The sequence below is a fragment of the Ceratosolen solmsi genome, unplaced genomic scaffold (genome assembly GCF_000503995.2).
Source record: "Ceratosolen solmsi marchali unplaced genomic scaffold, CerSol_1.0 scaffold27, whole genome shotgun sequence".
In the NCBI taxonomy this organism is placed as follows: Eukaryota; Metazoa; Arthropoda; class Insecta; order Hymenoptera; family Agaonidae; genus Ceratosolen; species Ceratosolen solmsi.
The window spans coordinates 4,002,090-4,020,743 of record NW_011948426.1 but is presented as its reverse complement, the minus strand read 5'-3'; the positions used below and the strand labels follow the sequence as shown (position 1 = coordinate 4,020,743).

At 34.7% G+C, this 18,654-nt stretch overlaps 4 protein-coding genes across 4 annotated transcripts in view; 2 read left to right on the top strand and 2 right to left on the bottom strand.

Moving 5' to 3' along the window:
- Positions 1–4,246: 4,246 nt before the first annotated feature.
- LOC105363192 (uncharacterized) lies at positions 4,247–8,213 on the top strand. Its single transcript, XM_011500813.1, has 8 exons — positions 4,247–4,814; positions 4,943–5,091; positions 5,186–5,454; positions 5,553–6,009; positions 6,234–6,734; positions 6,807–7,057; positions 7,156–7,400; positions 7,522–8,213. Exons 2-8 carry the CDS (start codon positions 4,978–4,980, stop codon positions 7,833–7,835), a joined length of 2,151 nt encoding a protein of 716 aa, XP_011499115.1. The 5' UTR covers positions 4,247–4,814; positions 4,943–4,977; the 3' UTR covers positions 7,836–8,213.
- An 854-nt stretch (positions 8,214–9,067) lies between these two features.
- Positions 9,068–10,851, bottom strand: Bcs1 (mitochondrial chaperone BCS1). The gene is made up of 5 exons (XM_011500812.1): positions 10,597–10,851; positions 10,326–10,517; positions 10,074–10,213; positions 9,402–10,001; positions 9,068–9,329 (listed from the first exon to the last, which is right to left on the bottom strand). The coding sequence occupies exons 1-5, from the start codon at positions 10,725–10,727 to the stop codon at positions 9,115–9,117; spliced, it is 1,278 nt and encodes a 425-aa protein (XP_011499114.1). The 5' UTR covers positions 10,728–10,851; the 3' UTR covers positions 9,068–9,114.
- Positions 10,852–16,147: 5,296 nt separating this feature from the next.
- Positions 16,148–18,654, top strand: part of Lrt (Leucine-rich tendon-specific protein) — a 15,695-nt gene continuing 13,188 nt past the window's right edge. The window contains exon 1 of the mRNA XM_011500811.1: positions 16,148–16,278. The gene's annotated coding sequence lies outside the window, so the exon portion shown is untranslated. The remainder of the gene's footprint in view (positions 16,279–18,654) is intronic.
- Positions 18,048–18,654, bottom strand: part of LOC105363341 (IQ and AAA domain-containing protein 1-like) — a 7,940-nt gene continuing 7,333 nt past the window's right edge. Inside the window, exon 9 of the mRNA XM_011501009.1 lies at positions 18,048–18,546. Within this exon, the coding sequence (XP_011499311.1) occupies positions 18,109–18,546 (438 nt within the window). The 3' untranslated portion in view covers positions 18,048–18,108. The remainder of the gene's footprint in view (positions 18,547–18,654) is intronic.

Here is an 18,654-nt window from a genome sequence, read left to right as displayed (position 1 = left end):
CGCGACAAAGGTTCAAAATTTCTGCAATTTGTTCTGCATTTCGCGTATTTTTTGTCCACGCGTAATACACTTTTTTTATAAAAACTTTTGCCTAGAGTTTATTACAATAATTCTTAACGCCGTAGTAATTGAATATATTAAATAATTATGATCCTCAAATAAATCCAAAACTTTCTCTTAAATTTACTTGTTATGATAGCACGAAAAAAGTTCGTCTCAATTTGGAATATGAAAAATTCTTTTTCTGCATTTTCTTTTTGCCAGTTGAAACATTTCGAATGTAATATAATTTTTTTTTTTTTTAATGGTTAGTGAACATTCTCTGCCATTTGAAAAAATTCATAATGTAAGTCGAGGTCCCGAAAAATTGGTTAGTAGATCAAGTGCCGTAGGTGCAATTGTCTTTCGACGTAACAATTTCAAACGTTGTCCTATAGCGAGAGAGAGAGAGAGAGAGAGAGAGAGAGAGAGAGAGAGAGAGGTGGAGGGAGGAGCGGTAGACTGGGACTTGATCGGCGGATGCAGTAGTTTAGTCCCCCACGCTTTTTCTCTTACTAAATTAGAGAGCAAAAGGCAATCGTCGCACCCCGATCCTCTCAATTTATTTCTATGATTTAATGTTATTTTCCGACTAGTTTTTATTTTTCCTACTTGCCTACCTCGTGGACGTTCTTATATCCTGGCTTAAATTTTCCATTTACGCGAGGATTCGAGCAAATCTCATTTTCACCATACAACCAGGCAACCACTTGTAGACAAAATAATTTTTCATTTTCACGTAATCGTGAAAATACGAGACACGTAAGCGTGTAATCTACAAGAATTCAGTTCAAAATTCAAACATAAATTAGGTAATGATTTTTTTTTCTCATATATTCACTATCCTTATCGAATTACTAAACTTAATAGATTTCAATGGGGAGTGACATCTATTTATTACATTTTTTAAACATTTAATTCATTACATTTTATACCTCAAGTAAGTGACTTACCGAATGATTCAATATGAAAATTGAAGTAACGAATTCACATCAAACGAGATACCTAATATTCCATTTTCCATATTATTTTCTTTAAATAACATTTAGGATAGATTGCCTCGCTATAATTCGACATATAATTTCCATTTGCTTATTGATAGCCCACCTACTTGATATACTTCGCTCACGCACACTCAACTAATTTAACTTTACACAGACATGATTGTATTATTTCGGCTTCAATAAAGGCTTCTAATTATTGTCGGAAAATTGAATTTGTATTACGTAAAAGGCTTCAAATTTTATTTAGTAGCCAAAAACAGAACGGAGATTACGTATTTTTTAAATACTTTATATTTATATATTTAGCCTAGATGAAATAATATCATAATCCGAGAAAGGTCTGTATAAATATTTTTTGACTTACTCTCATGCCAAAAGCGGAGAGGAAATGAAAATTTTTTGATAATTATTTCAGATTCGTCATTATTTTTCGAATAAATTTTGTAAAACTTTCGGGCCACTCACTCCAATCCCATTTATTTTCATCCGCAATAAAAGTTTAACACGACTTTGCAAACGGCATTGTTACATAGTCAACCTAAATATAAATATAAAAAAATTTTCATAACTGAAGTATATTTTGATGAAAAATTATTTTTTTTTAAAAAAATATTGTAATTTCATTTTACTCACGCGTACTGAAGCGAGTAGTAGAATTGTAAATATTGCATTTGATTTGTAGTTACGAAACTATGAAAAATCTATAATAATACTTTGGTAAATTTTATATTTTAGTAGAAAAAATAGAAGATGATATTTCGAACTGCCATTTACAATAGTTCAATTTAATTTGCATAACGATTAATAATAAAATAATTGCACGATTTAATTGAAATATATGATTCAATTCAATTTCAATTACAGGGTTGTGTAATAGTGAACAATGCATCTATGAAAATAGTATGCAACCGACGTTTGAAGCTTTACCTCTTGAATGAAAAAATGGTCCATTAAAAAGCAATGCTCGGATGTTATGGATTATCAGTTGATAATAAAATTATAACGTGGAAGAGTTGGAAATTTTACGATTCCGGTCTTGCATCGATAAAGAAACTTATGTCATCGTCAGAAAATGTTTTTTTTTTTTTTTTTTTTTTTTTTTTGTATTTCCAAAAGATGGATAAAGCTCGTAGAAAATAAACAAGTGCACGCATTCGCACAAATAGACGCTGGTGTAAAATAATTTTCTCGCTAATCAAATATAAACTCGAGGAAGAGGGATGACGTCTGCCCCGATCCTGAGTAGAGAACTTAAGTTCCCCTTGTACATCGCGTTTAAGTTTAATCATCAATCAATCAGCTCATGGTTCCTCCGTTATTAATTATTCAGCTTTACTTTTTGGCGTTTTTAATATTAGTGAATATGGCTGTAATATAGTGAGGTTACGCTATCGCTAGGATTCGTAAAATTCATAAGGACATTTGAAATGCAAATTTGCATTTATACTGTCTTACGAATTTAACGAAGCTTGTGCTTGCCGATTAATACAATTGCAATGGGTAATGTTATGTCATTAATTTTGATAAAATTTAAAGTTTATAATTACGATGTTTCCTCTCACATTTCCTCTCCGTGGAAAGTTGCGGAAGAAAGCAAATTGCACTCATATTTAGTTTATGAAAATTTAACGAATTCTATTAAATCAGAAATATATGTTAATGCATTTTCAAAATTAATTATATGAAGCGTTATGAATGTATTTAAGCACAAAGCGTAAATAATTCAAATGCATTCAGTTTATTAAATCTGTAATATTGCTGTGGTAAATATAATTCGTCGCTTCTTAATGGATTATCGTCTTATATTTACATTTCTGCATGATGAAATTTCAGAATTTCTATAAATATTAATACAATTGTAATTGCTATAGATTTGATAAGAGAAAGATGATTCGATGATTAAAACTTAGGTAAATATTTTAATATAAGATATAGAACAACAACAACAACAACAACAACAACAACAACAACAACAACAACAACAACAACAGCAAGTGTAGAAATTCTTTAAAATTTTTTAAATTTCAACGATTGAATATGGTTGTTAAATTATTTAAATGATGCAGATGAATAAAAAACTATGGCATGGGATTCATTAGACTGTGTATAAATATTCGTACTTTTCTTTTGTCGCATACTATTCACATATTATTGATCACAGTGAGTTTTTCTCTGCTAAAGACGAAACTTCAATCACTTAAATGCTCAAAGGCCAAATGCTCTAAAGGCAGGAAGGCAGGCAGACTTCGGAGGCAGACTATAAATTGTTTTTAAGGTTGAATGAAAATTCCATCTGCCTGCGTCATTGTGTGATAGGCAAAAAATAATTTCTTTCACCTTTGCGATATTCGAAGAAAGGCAACGGCTATTTATATCCTCAAAAATTGAAAAAAAAAAAAAGTCATAGCATCATCACGGACATTCCAAGCTTTCACGTATTTAACATAAGAGCGATGCTTGAGTTTTTTTTTTATTTTGTTTTTTGTTTTTTTTTTGGGGGGCGGGGGGAGGGGGCGGCAAATACGAGAAAATAATACAGTTCGATCTTAAAATACAATTTAATACTCGTACGACGGAATAACAATGCGTCCGAATGTAATTGTAAGAAGTCGCTAAGTATGCTGGCTGTAAAAAGGTCGGAAGGTTCGATTAGCGTTGGAAATTTAAGTAGGAAGAAGAAAGAATGACAATAAGGGGTGAAAGAAATGTTGAAATAATACGGAGCGATTGGCGGCGTCGCATATGCACGGGGTTACGGCACGGCACAAGCAGCGAAACAACTGTCCAGGACGAAAACAATATCTCGCGTCGTCTGCTCGGACAAAATATCAGCAGTGACTGTACAGCTGGTGTATCCAATGGCTCGCGTTGCTGTGACTCAGAGGCGGAATTACTATTGACGTTCCTTTCTTACAGCTCGACTCACCCATCTCTCTCTCGGGCGGCCCCCATCCTTATCCAGTAATACAGCAGCGCGTGCCCCCGCCAGGGCAACGAGAGGCTAAGAGAGAGAGAGAGAGAGAGAGAGAGAGAGAGAGCGCGCCCCATCCTTGTCGCTCGTGCGTGTGCCTTCGTGGCTGGATTTAGCTCCCGGTTAACCTCGTCGGAGGATCCCTTGGTCTGGGTGGAGGCCCCTCGAGGAGACGGCTCCTCCCGGCGGCCGAGACACTCTCCTAATCGTCTGATTGAAAGAGAGAGAGAGAGAGAGAGAGAGAGAGAGAGAGAGAGAGAGAGAGAGAGTGGCAGCCAAGTGTCGAGGACACGGGGACCGATTACGGCGACAGGATTTTCATGGACTGTACAGCTGAAGTATTGACCGCGCCCGGCCTTTTATTTCCCACTCTCTCTCGCGCGCTCTCTCCCACCCACTGTTCCTCCTTTTCGCGTTTGTTTTCCTGTCAAAGACCTTCGAGGATACGCGCCGGCATTTTTTTTCAGTGGACTGCGAGCATGAGGAGATCGGAGCGTGGAGGAGGCTCGCGTTAAAGGAACCTCATAACCCGAATTCGTCGCGAGCTGACGAGCCTCGCGCGTCTCCTCATCGACTCCGCCGTTATGCTAGTGAACTATAATGCATTATTTTGGAGGACGGTTCGAGAGTTCGTTAAGCTTTCACATTTTCTCAAGAGCCCGAAGATATTCCAACGAATTGAGAGTGTTTACGGTAGGCGTGAAAGAAAGAGAAAAGAGTAGCGGCCATTTGTCACGTGGTGGATGTTCCAGAATCGAAGATTTTAAATAATCCCGCGTGCTCATTTTTATTTTATCAAGGTATGTTATTGGAATCGTTGTATATCTCGAGTTTAAAGAGAGACAGCACTTGGATTGTTTTCACCGCCGTTGTCAATTCTTAATATGTTTGTCTGCCCTGGTGAGCAATATTTTTTAATTCATTGCAGTTGTTATTATTATATTAATAAAGACGTGGATAAAAATGGGGAAAACCAGAGGTGTGCATGAAACAACCCCGGAGATTCGAAATCGAATGGTCGGAATGTACGAAGCAGGTCTTGGCCTTCGAGAAATTGCTGCAGCTGTAAATTGTTCGGTAAGCATGATCGTTGCTTATGATATATTGAATGATGTTGCCGATTAAGAAGAACCATCTCTTACTTTATATTACATAATATTCTTTTATACAGCAAAGAACCGTAAAGAGATGGCTGAATAGATTCGATAAGGAGGGTACCGTAGAGACTCGTGACAGATGTGGCCGTAAAAGAGCAACTACTCAAGAACAGGACGAAGCTATTATTCGATTGGCCACTCAGACTCCGATCACAGCTGCTAAAGCTGTGCTTCCGGCGCTGGGGCTTAATTGCTCCGTAGATACGATTAGAGAGCGATTGCACAAAGCTGGCATTCATAATTGGAGTCCGTCTAGAAAGCATATACAAAAGATGCCTATAGCGTGAGTAATGGATTCGATTGTTTATGAGCGAAGAATAAGAAACGTGCTATTTCGTAATTTAGAAAAATTATAGTACTGAGTGTAATATATAAATTTAGAGTTGCCGATGGAGCAGGAATACAACAAGCGGTATGGCGACCTACTGGTACTCAGCTTGGTAAAAAGAAATTATCGAAGGAAGTAGCTACGGTCAAAACTAACAATTCCCAATCGAAGAAGAAAGTAGTTCCTCGAAAAGCTAAGTCCAAGCAAGCTTTTAATACCAATGTAGAATCAAACGACACGACCCAGCAAACCGAAGTACAATCGAGCTTTGCATTTTCTTCCCCGCAACAAAGTGTGCCAGCGCAGGCACAATTGAATGAAATGCAGCCTTTGCCACCCCCACCTCCACCGCCATTGCCTCATCCTGTGATATCTACTAATCCAAGCCAGTATAGTCATTCGTTAAATCTATTACCACAATCGCAACCAATTTATCATCATCATCCAGGACTTAATGTTTCACAAAATTGGCCCATCGATCTTGTGCAAGGTGCTCATCATTATACTCAGGTGGGTAGAAAAATAAACATGTCATTTAACAATCTATCAAGCTATTAATAACCTTTAATTGATATTATCTGATAATTTGTTGTTTAATGAGATTTCTCAGTAGAGATTCCTTTTATAATTGAATTCTTCAATTTTGTAATAAGTGATTGGATTATATTAATTAATACATTGTCTTTTAATAAAGATGCTGGTGAATTGTAATGCAATTTTAATCTCAATTGTAGAATCATCAAAATTCAATTCATCACGAACAGCATCAACCCGTGCATATTCAGACGCATTCTCAATTACACAATCACCACGATGCGCAACTTAATCAGCATATGCAGGATCAAATTCCACCATCCATGCATTCACAGCACCATGATATATCTCAGCAAAAAGTCGATCATCAACAAATAGAACACCATCAAGATCTAACAAAAGTATCTCAAGGAAAATTAAACGAACCTCAAGATGTCATAATTAATGTATGCTCGGATGCTTGCTCCAATTCTAATAATAGCTCTAATGAAAATAGTCAAAACTCAAGTGTAGATGATGAATTAAGTAGCGATAATAATTGCACTACAACCAAAAAAAGAAAATCCGGAAGACTTAGGAGAAAGAAAGGTGGTAAAATTAAGGGAACCCTTGAAACGAGTATTGAAATTCGTAATCGTATGATTGGAATGTCAGAAGCAGGATTATCAACATTGTCCATCGCTCTGGCTATTAACAGATCAGTATGTAAATGTTCTTTCTTTGCTTAAGAAAATTTTGTAACGATAGTATAGATGAAAATTTTTAATTGACAGGAGCGAACGGTTAAAAGATGGTTGGATCGTTGGCATAAAGAAGGAAATGTTCAAACAAAAGAGAGAAAAGGTCGAAGACGTATTACTACGAAAGAACAGGATGATGCTATTATTGCAATGGCGACTCAGCATCCTTTGACAGCGGCAAAATATGTAGCACCTGCTCTTGGTCTTAAATGTAGCGTTGATACAATCAGAGAAAGACTGCATAAAGCAGGAATTCACAGTTGGAAATTGGGAAAAAAGCAAGGGTAAATTATCCCATAGACTTTGACATTCCAGTGCAGTGCAATGCATCAAACATATAATAAATTAATTAATTAATAAATTAATTATTATGTTTATTCAGAGAAGGCAACACTGTTCATACTGTTCACCTGTGGCAACCTAGTGGTAATAGGTCCAATAAAGTTAAGATAATCGGAGAAAAGAAGAAGAAATCCCCAAGTAAAAAGCGCAATAAACATTCAGAAGATAGCTCCAAGCAATTCAATAAGAAACAAAGAGTGGAAACGTCACCTTTAAAAATTGTAGCACCATCTACAAATATATTGCCGGAGGAAACAAATTTACAATATCAAAGTCATTCACAATGTAAATAACTTATGTTTTAAAATTTTCATTAAAAAAAATTAATCTTTCCAACAAATCCTCTATGAATCGAGAATAAATATGTAAGCAATGTAGTATGTAATACATTTCAACAACTTTACAGCTCCGGCAATGATGCAATCAGCGCACGATATGCAAAGTACTTCAGCGGTTCTCATCCACCCTCAAGAACATACTCAAGTACCACCAGTGTGCTCCCAAGGTCCTCCGCAATCCCAAGCTCTGCAAGCCATGGGATCAATGATTCAACAAAGGCCAGATTGTAGACTAGCACTTTCGGCAATTGTACCACCCATTCCCACTCAGCCAAGCAACAACATTGCATATCCATCGTGCATGATGGGAAGCAGCAGTCACACAGGACATATGGAGCAAACCGATCCTATGAATTACGAACCTTACATCTGGACATTCTGAAATGTATACAAATGTTTCCTAAAAATACTCTTGATTTTTAAACAGACATGGGATTTCTAGATATAATTTATGCTTGTAATTATAAGAAAATATTTATTATTGGCAATTAGTGTAAGACCTAAGAGCTTAATACAGCACTCGGAAATTAAATGCTAATTATACAATTTAGTATGATTAGAGCCATTACTGGTAATTACTTCATAATTAATGTAATATTGTTTTCCCCATGACTGTTTAAAAATCATTTCATATCAAACGTTCCGCCTTTCTAAATAGTACAATGAAATGTTCAGGAAACATTAGTACACTATGTCTTCCTGAAGATGAAACTATGAAATCAGTATAAGTAAGACAATTTTATTAAGTACTATTTTATTATGCAACATTTAATGATATTATAAAATAATATTCATAAAATATTCATGTGATTTTAAAGATTTAAAAAAAATTTTTCGATTAAATTCATTAAGTCACTATTATTAATCATGATTTTAATTATAATAAATATACGACTTCATCTAATATGGATTTGCTTCCTAATTACTGAGATATTAAAATATTAAATGAATATATTTTTAAAAATACATATAAACATTTTTTGTGTTTAAAGTATTGTACAGATATTTCTAAAAACGATTTTTTATAATAAATAGAGGAATAGAAAAATGCAATATAATTTAATAATTTTTATTGCGCGTAGTAGGTAAATTCGATAATAAATTCTACTTGCTTATAAAATACTTGTAAAGTAATTTTAGCAATGCATTGAAAATCTTCTATTGTACTTATATATATATATATATATATAAACAGGAAAAAAACACTTATCTTTAAGTGAATATTCATGATCTCAATAACTGTAATATATATTACAAAATAACACTTTTAGTTTTTACCCAATTAATTATAAGTATTATTAAGTAATCACTATTACAAAATAATTGTATATAGATTATAAATCATTTACATAGAAATAGAATATTTCTTATTGTTATAATTTTGAATGTAAAATTTACAAAGTTTGTATAGTTATAATTAATTTTAATGTAACTGTAAATATCTGGCATATCTTAAACAAATAATAATAATTCTTTACTAATTTGATCTATAGCTTTATTCTTGTTAGTAAGCATTTACTAAGAATGAAAAATATGTGATTTGTAAATTTTTTCCTTCAATTATAAAAATTATAACAAATAAACATACATCTTGCTTTTTAAAAATGTGTATAATAATTTTATTCTTTACAATTCAATGCTAATATAACCTTTAACATATCCTACATAAGTTCCCAAATTTTCGACACATTATTTACAACAGTTTTTGGTTCGTTTTTAAAGAATAAAAGAAAGCCTTGAATTTGAGCTGGACTCACATTACGATTATATGATAGAATGCATTCAGCAAACTTTTTTGACAATTTTTCAGTTTCTGCATCATGCATCCTATAAAATCTAAGAAACATTTGTTCAAGCTGAATATAACTGCACCATCCTGTAAGGAATAAAATTAGGTTAAGAAGACTGAGAGAAAAAGAAATTTTGCAACATAAAAAGTATCATTTACCAATATATTCCTTATAATCCACTCTACCAGGTCTAATGAGAGCCGGATCTAGTCGATCCAAATAATTAGTGGTCATAAATAGAATTCTGCCTTCGGATGATGCAACTCCATCTAAAGCGTTTAATAAACCGCTTAATGTAACGCTGTTCAATCCCTGATACGCCGCTTTGACTTCTTTTGTCTCTTCTCTGCTAACAAATACAGCATCAATGTCCTCGAGAAGAATGATCGTTTGTTGCGGAGCAATTGCTAATAAGTGATTTAATCTGTCATCCGAAAGAAGTCGATCGGACAAATTTAATACACAAATTCCACGATCTAAATTACCAGCCAAAGCAGTAATAAATGAAGATTTTCCACAGCCAGGAGGTCCATGTAATAAATAGCCTCTTCGATACGGAATTCCTCTATCGCTATACCATGCTACATTTTCAATAAATTCTTTACAATCTTTTACTATTTTTTCACCGATACCAGTATCGAGTATTACACTCTCTAGTGGTCTTAGCTTCTTTGGATGCCCGAATTGTCGCCATTCGTGTCCCATTGCTACGTACATAATGGTTTTTCCTTTATGTTCAGCCAGAGCCATTTGTCTAGCTAAAACAAGTAATGCACACCATAACAGATGCTTTAATAATAAATTATATTTATTTGTAAATTCTCAGTTACCCTCTTCCAGAATTTGAAAATAAATATTTCTATCCTTTCCAAAAGCAGTGAGATGAACCGATTCAAACGCCATTCCTAAATTTACATCATGCATTTGCTGTTCCCTCGTTCTCTGAACTTTTATCCAATTCTTATTGTACCTTTGCAATTTATAAACAACACGCACAACATTAACGAATAATTAATAAACAATTCATATTATCATTATTACATAATTCATTTTTATTACGGTGGGATCATAATAATACAAACCTAAAAAAATGTGTACCAATACTTGGTATAAACTCATATCTTGTTGAAACGTATCCTGTATCACTTTGTTCAAAACTTGTTGATACGGCTAAATGTTGCGTTTTCTTAGCACCTTTGTACGTAATCCACTTCAGGAGCCATTCGTAGCTTTTATCTCTACATGGTACTTCAAGTGTTATCATGTAATGCCGTCTAAAATATAAATATCAAATTACCTTTAATATTGGAAGAAGAAGTTATGATTTTTAACATAAACACTATTAACGCTTACCTGAAGAGTATCAAACCAGCTTGTAAACCTTTCCGTAGCACTGCTGCTCCAGCACCTAATCCAAACAAACCGAACCCAGCACCAAAGTACGGATTATCTGACAAAGTCTGTACATATTCAATGAAGGTCATTTCTTTTTAAACTTCTTGAAATTACTACATTAACTTATTTGATAATGACAAAAATAACAGATAGATATTTCCGTTTTCTAATACTAAAGAGCAGTATTTATAATTACAAGAGCATACATTATTAGCGTTATAATTTATAATGCGATATTATATATGTTCATTCTCAATTTTCAGTAATTACTATGTCTTTATTAAACATTATAAATTATATATAAATTAAACTTAAATTTGAATTTATGAATAATTTGAGGTTATGTTATCTACGTCGTCTGCTGCCGGTTCACATGATCAGCAGACGGTGTAGAATATTAATAGTTGCACGTGCATTTCTTATTGTTAAAGTAATATTAATATTACTACAGTTAGTTCGTCTAATCTAAGAATTATAAATTAAGTCCATATTATTTATCATGTCTATTAACTATTAAATTAACTATTAAATGAAATATGTATTTCAACTTTCGTCTTAATATATATTGCTCTAATATAAAATTAGAGTATTATAATAAATATTTCAAAATAAATATCAAATTATTATTAATTATTATTTATTAATTTTACCATTAAATAGTTATTGATTATAAATGGTTCTAAAATTATATGACACAATAATAATTGCATTGCATTTAGTTCATATTGCACTTATTTTTCTATTTACCTTAATCGTTAGAATTTAATTCTATAAATTTGTATGTAATTTAAAATATAAGATTGATGAATAACAAATAAAATATTTATATATATGACAAATATAAATAAACTATATATTTTAATTGGATAAAACAACATTTTATTCTCTAATATTCAATTTATTTGTAATTATAGCGTATGAAATAATGTAAAAAAATAAAGGATAAAGAATACAATTATGATTTGAGTGTTTTACATTTATATTTATGGAATTTTAATTTTGAACGAAGAATTTACCTTAAGAATGCTATTAATTTATAAATAAAATATTTATATAAGTAATTTTTTTAAGATAAATAATTGTGTACACAATCATTATCGACGATTTATTAACACAAAATAAAAATATATTAAAAAGTAAAGTACATAGTTACTTTAAGTCAATAAATAACTTTGATATTTTATAGATAATTAATATCTATACACATTTGACATATCTCTATTATATGTTTAAATATATAAATACATTTACTATTTACAGTATAACTTCTAATTTTTAAAAAATTAGATAAGCTAGAAAATTTACGTAAAATAGTGTCAAACACTTGGCATAGATACAGGAAGATTGTCATTGCTTACATTAGCATTTATCTATGAAATCTAAGGTTTAGACTTCTCTTTCTTTTCATTTTTGTAGTTCCATTAAAAAAAGAGCTTGACGATACATGGAAATATAATCATACAAATATTAGGTAATTAATTTTTTATTTTCAACAACATAGAATATCTTACGATGCATTTAACACACATAATGTATAAATAATTAAGTTATTATTATATAATGTTTACTCTGCATTATCCCAATTCTATTTTGAATTTTACTGCTTTTCTTGAAATTTATTTAAAAAAAATAAGATATATTTCAAATTTTGACATTAAATTTCAAATTTGACTTTTTTCTATGATATAGGTAGTAATTACCTTTATATTTTAAGAATTGTTGTGTATAATTATTGTTTTTTATTTTTCTTATGCTTTAGTACATGTTTATATCAGGATCGAATCGAAAATATGCATTTTGATATGTATATATATTTGTATTTTCATATGTTTAGTCACTTGGCTATTTTATTTGACAACGACTTGCTTCTTGTTAATAATTTTGTTGGCTTTGTTACACTTTCCGATCGTTTTTAAAGAAGCTATCTAATATGTATATATACACACACACAAACACACATATATAGTTCGCGAGTGAGGTATACATTCCAATGTTTTCTTCGTGAATTTGATTTTTATTGCTTATAAGAAAACCTGTGCATGATTTAATATATTTAATTAATATTTTGTATAGTAGAATAGTATATAGAATAGTAGTTTTATATATTTCTATCAATTCTGTGTAGTTTGTGTTATTGCACTTATATTTTATGTATATATTGTATAAATTTATGTCTATTGATACATAAAGAATATCAAACTAATTATATAGAATTGATTTGTATTTAATAACTTCAACATAGAAAATGTTGCTCTTGATAAATAATATATAATAACATTATTTATAATATTTTATGAAGGCAAGATATGATTCGACATGCTTTGTTCGAAAAATTTTCTTTCTTTGCTTCCAAAAAGTTCATATATAATCAAAGGAACGATTGTTAATTTAATAATTTAAGACGAACATATATAAATATATAAACGCGACTCTGCTAGTCATAATAATAATTTACAGAAAAATTCCGCATATAGGAAAGAATTATTTTCAAATAAACTTGTATCTCCTTGTGATAAAATAAAATTTCAAAATAATATACAGAATTGTCAAAGTTTTAAAAATGTTATGCATTTTATATGATTGCCCTTATAAATTACTATATATGAATAATAAGAAAAGTTAGTAATTTTAATTTAAAATTTAAAAGCAATCATATATAATATTATCATTTATTTATTGCTTAATTTTTTTTATCCTAATTTGCTTTGTTAAATATTCTGTAATAGTTGGCCTTTTTAGTTAGAGTGATTAAGTAACTATTTCATGATCAGAATGTGATTCAAGCTTGTACAATTGAAAACTTAATTTCTCCACGCCATTATTTGGGATTTTTAATTAGAATAAATTCTCCTTACAAGCCGGAAACACGTTAGTAGTCTTTATCAGCTTTAGTACTTCCTAAGCCATTGAAATGGAATACCGTTAGTTGAAATATCTTGGCTCTTTAAGAATGAAAAATGTGATAACGCAATTATGTATATGAAATTGCGTATATGAAATGCGTACATTTACCAATGTTATTCATAAGGCGTTTGTCAAGAATTTTGTTATGCAATTGTGCGCGTAAACTACAATCCGTCCATCCGGCAACTCGACGTTCGTTAAGGCGCCAGATAAATTTCCCAATCGAATGTATAAAGCTGAAAGCAAGAGCAGCCAGGACTAAAATACGCCTGGAACTCCTCGTAATTCGGGCGGCCAATGTGAATAGTTTGTTTTTTCTCTTTTGTTTTGTGGTTTCTTAAACTTTGCACGAAAATATGCGTCACTGACGACCAAGAGTCGAAGGAGTCACAACCACCACCCACGCAATGTTCCTTCATCTTGGGGTAAGAAGGCAAATTAACGCACAGGACTTTCTTTCTTCTCGCAGGCAATTATATTAACGCGGTGGGCGTATGACGTCTTTCAAGTCGTTCATCGGGGCCCCTGCGAGCATGCCCGATCCGTTACTGAAGTCGATTTCAATGCCGATGATGGGCCCCGACGGACTTTTCTCCTTGATTTTACTGATATGCCGGCGCGTGGGTTGCGAGATCGTTCCTCTTTATGAAAGTTGTCGATCGGTTAGATTAACTCACGGTGAGGCTACGTATTAGTTGCTTTTTCGTTTGCATTTTAATATAGTAAAAGGACAACCGATACGATACTATCTCTTTCGCTTTAATCAGTCGAAGTTCAATGGTAATTTATTACGTGAATGCGGGCTCACATTCTATTATCGTATGACAAAACTTGAGTTACTAATGTTAAATGTCAGATTGTCAGTAGAGCTCTTGTGTGTGTGTGTGTTTTTTTTTTAATTTATTCTAGCTTTCTTTTATCGTAGTTATTATACTTAAACAATAGTTCAAAATCTCTACAATCATTTATTCTCAAATTAACGATGATTCTTTTAAATTAAATAATTTCATTTTCATAAACTGTAATATAATATTCAAGTTTTAGAATAAGTTCATTATAACAAGATCATTTATAGTTAGAAATTGTATCTCGCATTACACACACACACACACACACACACACACACACACACATATATATATATATATATACATATATATTCTTTTACTGAATTTTTAAAATGATTTCATTGTATATCGTTCAATTTTATTTTGTCGTTTGGCTTTTATTGAAAATAAAATACATTCGATTAATTTTGTCATTTAATTAAAGTCAGAAACTAAGTAAACAATAAAAGCATAAGAATTCAGAATTATAATTGTGCAATTATAATTTTGTGCAATTATATTATAAATAATGCACAATTTTAAGATAGTCGATTGATTGTTGATTTCTCCGTACAAATTAAAAAAACTTATACAGTGGTTTAAAAAATCCCATAGCCACATTTATAAGATTTTAATAAATTGCAGATACTAAAACATAATTTAATTCGTGTATATATTAGTTTTACTGAATTTATCAAATGAAAAAAAAAATGTTGAATTTCTCTTGCTTTAACGCCTTGTTTTATAATGCAAATAATCAAATGAATTAAAATACTCTTAAGATGTAAAAATGAATAAACTGGAATAATCATAGAAGTCCGAAGAAATAAGGTACTTAATCCCGCCTATAATGATAATTTTTTCAATTTCTCTTACGATATAAGACGTGGGATTGATTTTAATTAGGCAAGGCAGACTTTTTATCTGCAATTATATGTGATAAATTACTTGAATTTAATAGCTCACTTCGATCGGTTCTATTAGGTAATAGAATTTGAATTGGATTAAATCGATCCCATACGATATACCAAAATGCATAGGCGATAAGAATCCGCACCGTGACGTTACGATTATGATGATGGATATGTGAAACACATTTGTTTGCACATTGCCTATAAGAAAAAAAGTATTCGCTAAGATTTCCTTTATCACTAAACGAAAAAGTGTGCTGGAATCAAAAATCGATTGCCATCGAATTATCCTGGTACGTGTAGCGATAATTTCGGTGCAACAATGCCTGCTCATAAATTCGCCAACATCCCGAAAATCCAGTTTTCCAGCTCGTCCAGGGCCGTATGAAATTCGGTAGCCGAACAATTCGCCGAAGCAACGATCGAGGGAAATGAGAATCGAGTTTCTTGCGTCCGCTCACCTGGTTTCTCTCTCTCTCTCTCTCTCTCTCTCTCTCTCTTTCTCTTAGGTTGCTCAGCAAGCAAAGGTGGGCGTAAGGGCCGCGCCGGTGAACGTCGTCTCGTGTTCCATACATGGCTATGCTATGTGCAGGCCAAGAGGGACACGCGCGTTGGGTCCCCACCGCCACAGCAGCGGCGGCGATGACGGTGGCGGTGGCAGCAGCGACGGCGATAGCGGTGGCGGTGGCGGTGGCAGCGACGGCCACGGAGTCCCGGCCGATTCGTTCGTCGCGATTCAAACCCGGAGTGTCGCGTCGGGCCGCTGCAGCAGCTCCGCGCGCCACTGCACACACACACACGCGCGCGCGCGCGCGCACACAGACACACACACACACACAGACACACACACACACCCGTGCACGCGCTCAGAGGAAGTCGTCCACCCCCCGCGGCTGATATGCGCCCCCGGGTGGCCCGGAGGACGCGCCCCAGCACCGGAGGAAACGGCTCAGGATAAGTTACGCGGGATCATCGCCGCGCGAACGCGCGCCCACGAGGTGAGTAATGAGGGTGAAGGGTTGCGACCCTCTAGAAAATTTACCGAGCTCCCGATAATCGGGGCGTAACGGGGTGGTACACGATCGTATGCGTGGGATGTCTCGAGGATTCGTTAAACGTCCGGGGGACGTTGAAAAATTGGAAGTTGCGCGATCCGTAGCGAACGCTATACAATTCGATTAATCGTCCGGTTCGGCGAGCGCGTATTCTTAATGGCCTCGCTGTATCGATCGGCTTCGAACGGTCGATAAGGATAACGAATCGACGAATGCGGCTGGATGACGGTCGGATTGACCGTCCATGGCATGCGATAAGGAAATCGAATGTAAAGTTGCCCCCACAGGCTCGTCCAACTAAGCGAGCACGGATGTGGATGTGTACATTAAGCTCGAAAGAAGCGTGAGAATGTGAGCACGAGGAGGACAAAAAGTCCTCGGCGACAAAGGGGGTGGGCAGAGAGGAGCGTAAGTTTCGAACGGTCACGCGCTCTGTCGCACCGAGGGAAAGGTGAGAAGAGTGGAAGCACGTGGGCAGGAGGGACTTGAATGAAACGTAGCGGCCAGAACGGCTCGCTTGCATTCATAAAGTTCCAGCTCGGCACTCGTTCGCTCGGTCTCGCTCGTAAACGAGGAGGGAGCATTTGCATGAAGTTATGTGACGGCGCGGATCGCAGCCGCTTTTGAAAAATTAAAGTCGAGGATGATCGCTCCTTGTTCGCCTCCTCCTACACACGGATGCAGGGGGACCTCGCAGCCCTCGCACCTCGGCTCTCTCGCTCAAGCATCCTCCGCCTCGGGACTTTTTCTCATTCTCATCTGGGCGACCAGCAATTATTCCATGCGGTGCATGGACAGCGCTACTTTTATAATTAAAACGTCCCAAGGATCCCTCTGCAATATTTGTTAAATAACCGGTTTTATCGCCGCGGCTGTTGAAATTGCTTGCCAAAATAAATTTCTTTGTACCGAGGGAGGTATGCTGTCCGGCTTTATAAGCGATCGCGAACGAATCCTTTCTTTTTCTTTTGTTTACAATCGATGATTTTATACGTTTGCATTTTCAATCATCATCATCATCATCATCATCATCATCATCATCATCATCATCATCGTCATTACAATCGTAATTATCATCATTATCATCATCGTTCAGCTCGATTACTTGCAAACAATTTTTTTATTAATATTATTTTTTTCGTCCACTCGTGCCCGATATGTACAATTGTTGTTTATTTATGTTTTTGTTTTAACAAAAATTTTACATGTTTATTTAAACTTCTAAGACATTTTCACATTCTCTCTCTCTCTCTCTCTCTCTCTCTCTCTCTCTCTCTCTCTCTCTCTGTAACCAACTTAATTTTTAATGGTTATTTTGTTTGTTTCTTTTTATTTTTAATATTTTTCATTCCAATTGCATTTCCATTCGTGTTAATGTTGTTTGACTAGCGGAGGTGTGTCGATAGATCATTAGTGTCGTAGTTATGGGTTTTGTTTGTGAATCCACACAGCCAGTCCGATAAGCCTTATGAAATCACAGATAAATAGACCAAAGGCTCGTTACGTTCGCCAGATAATCAGTTACAATTGTGAATCCGTTCGCACAAAGTCATCGTCGTCGTTACTAATTAGATTAGGTCGTCTAACGTCGTTCTATTAACCGCTAATTGAAGAAAAAATGGTATTTTTATTGGTCCAGTGTACGGCCTTAGTCCCGTATCTATGCAACGAAAGTTTTGCTCAAGCCGAGGAGAAGATTATAGAGTAGATAGCCGGGAGAATTAGCGAGCCGAATCGTTATACGATATAGGTAAGACCGAGAGCGCGTTATCTTCATTTGTTGCTGTTCGCTGCTGTTTCCTCGATAATCTGCATAAATTCACGTCTCTTCTTCTCGAGGGGCAGATTCGCGCGAAAATTCTCGAAGAGTCGGAGCGTCTCCTTCGTTGGCCTCTCAACATTATTCTGCAGCGTCTCGAAGATTTCCATGGGCTTGAGGGGCCTTCTCTTAAAGTCCATCCGCCTTTGAATTTTGAGGCAGTTGTCCAGGGCGCTCTGGGCAAACTCCAGAGGCGTCTCCTTGGCGATGGCCTTCGCGAGCGAGGACACCTGAAAGTTTCTCGGGATGGCGTGTTGGCTCAAAAGCGACTTTTTGTAAGTGAGAAACGTCGTGCTATAGTCGGCGACCGGTATGATTATGAACTTGTCGTGGAGCTTGACGAACGACTTATCAGCCAAGTACGGTTCCGTCGATGTCGTGAGAAAGAGAACCTGCAACAGTACGAATAATTCCAACTTGTTTTTTCCTCTTCTCCCTTTTTCTCTTACCTCTCCCTCCCCGTATCTCGTCGTTCTCTAACCCCTCCCCGCCCCGCCCCC

Excerpts from the sequence above, each read along its gene's own strand:
- LOC105363192 (XM_011500813.1), top strand. The coding sequence starts at position 4,978 with ATGGGGAAAACCAGAGGTGTGCATGAAACAACCCCGGAGATTCGAAAT. Across the intron at positions 6,010-6,233 it reads GTGCTCATCATTATACTCAG|AATCATCAAAATTCAATTCA; the intron begins GTGGGTAGAAAA and ends TCTCAATTGTAG. Across the intron at positions 6,735-6,806 it reads CTCTGGCTATTAACAGATCA|GAGCGAACGGTTAAAAGATG; the intron begins GTATGTAAATGT and ends TTTAATTGACAG.
- Bcs1 (XM_011500812.1), bottom strand. The coding sequence starts at position 10,727 with ATGACCTTCATTGAATATGTACAGACTTTGTCAGATAATCCGTACTTT. Across the intron at positions 10,518-10,596 it reads GCTGGTTTGATACTCTTCAG|ACGGCATTACATGATAACAC; the intron begins GTAAGCGTTAAT and ends TTTATATTTTAG. Across the intron at positions 9,330-9,401 it reads GGATTATAAGGAATATATTG|GATGGTGCAGTTATATTCAG; the intron begins GTAAATGATACT and ends TATTCCTTACAG.